The sequence below is a fragment of the Protopterus annectens genome, chromosome 16.part0, assembly GCF_019279795.1.
Source record: "Protopterus annectens isolate FY-2018-M chromosome 16.part0, PAN1.0, whole genome shotgun sequence".
In the NCBI taxonomy this organism is placed as follows: domain Eukaryota; kingdom Metazoa; phylum Chordata; order Ceratodontiformes; family Protopteridae; genus Protopterus; species Protopterus annectens.
The window spans coordinates 231,177,479-231,179,032 of NC_056750.1; the positions used below are offsets into that span (position 1 = coordinate 231,177,479).

The 1,554-nt window shown below is 34.8% G+C and overlaps 1 gene segment (V, D, J or C); it reads right to left on the reverse strand.

The window, feature by feature from the left end:
- Positions 1-274: 274 nt before the first annotated feature.
- On the reverse strand, positions 275-1,296 carry LOC122790729. The segment is given in 2 exon segments: positions 275-989; positions 1,170-1,296. Coding segments are annotated over 2 exon segments (450 nt in total).
- Positions 1,297-1,554: the final 258 nt, after the last annotated feature.

The window sequence follows — 1,554 nt, forward strand, 5'->3', positions numbered from 1 at the left end:
GTTACAATATACTGTATTTCAGGAAGGGACCTGTGCAGGTTATATTTTCCATGACTGATCTCAACATCGTCATGGACTTCCTGACCTTGTTTTCTATTCCACATTGCAGTTAGTGCTTGCCATCCTGCAAGTCATGTAGTACACTTACCATCTCTAACCTGCACATCTTATCATTAATGCTGTTATCTTGTTCACTTACATGGGTGCCAGAAATGAAATAAATAAAAAGGAAGCAAACTTAATTTCAGCTTTTACGTTTCTTGAATGGGTGGAATTTGAGGCATATAGTACACTGAATTGTCATTGTTAAATGTATGAGATAGAAGAATATGTTATCCTTACATATATGTTTGCCATGGTCATTGTGTTTTTTGTGGATAATATTTAAATCACTGCAGTGGCAGTATCAGAGTTAGTAATGCAAGGACTGCAAACTTTCATGAAGAAAAATCTGAAGGAGCAGCTTTAGGATACCATTAAACAAAGTATTCCCACCAAACTGCTAAACAATAATGTTGATACTTTAAATTATTTCAGTCATTTTGAGTTCCAGAAGACAAGATTATGGTGAAATCTGTGTGAAATTTTAAATTTGAGCCTACATAACTGAGGGAGAGAAGTAGAGGTTTAGATTAATATAACATGCATCAGTTCCTGTATGGTATGAGTAGAAACGTCAGTCACTGTGTCACTCACTGCGCAGAAGTAAACTGCCGAGTCAGACAGCTGGGTACTGGAGATGCTTAGGAATGTAGAACGTTCAGAAATGTTATACCATGATGTGAAGCGTCCTTTTGTTGCATTCTTTTTATAGTTGTTCATTTGAAGTTCTAAATATTTCATAGGTCCCTTTGGTTTTTGCTGATACCAATATGAGTTTGGAGACGTGTTAGCTGTTGTTGTGAAATTACAGGACAAAGCAACATCATCCCCTTCATGTATAGTTTTACTTAATTCTGTTTGTGTCACTTCATCTCCTTTAATAACACCTGCCAAAAAAAAAAAAAAGTATGTTCAGAAAGGTCTGTTGTATTACAGAAACATGTAATTCTGCTGCTGATGGGTTATAAGAGTAGATAAAATTGCAGCATCATGCTACATCATAAGACTGAAGTATTTTCTGTATTGTATACATTGCATGAGACACGATAATTTTCTAAAGAACTCACCTAACAGAAGAAAATTGAGACAGACAGAATACTGAAAGGCCAGACCAATGCAGGATTTCAGTATCACAACACAGCTATCAAGTACCATTGCTAAAATATTGAGTTGCTTCCTTTAAAGAACTGCAACTACTGACTTCCCCACAATTCTAACAGTTATATAAGGGGATTCATATGCATGTTTATCAGGTGTTGGAAGGTACAGAAATCGTTTCCGTTTGCAGTGTCACATGGTATAACTTGTTATTGTAACTCTTATTAGCAGACAGTATGACTAATGTTTCTACAAAGGATTGTAAGAATGAGAAAAATGAAAAGTATTTTATGAAAATGAAGCATTTTTAATCTTTTTTTATTTTGCAGTTTATATTGTTTTATCCAAGCATCT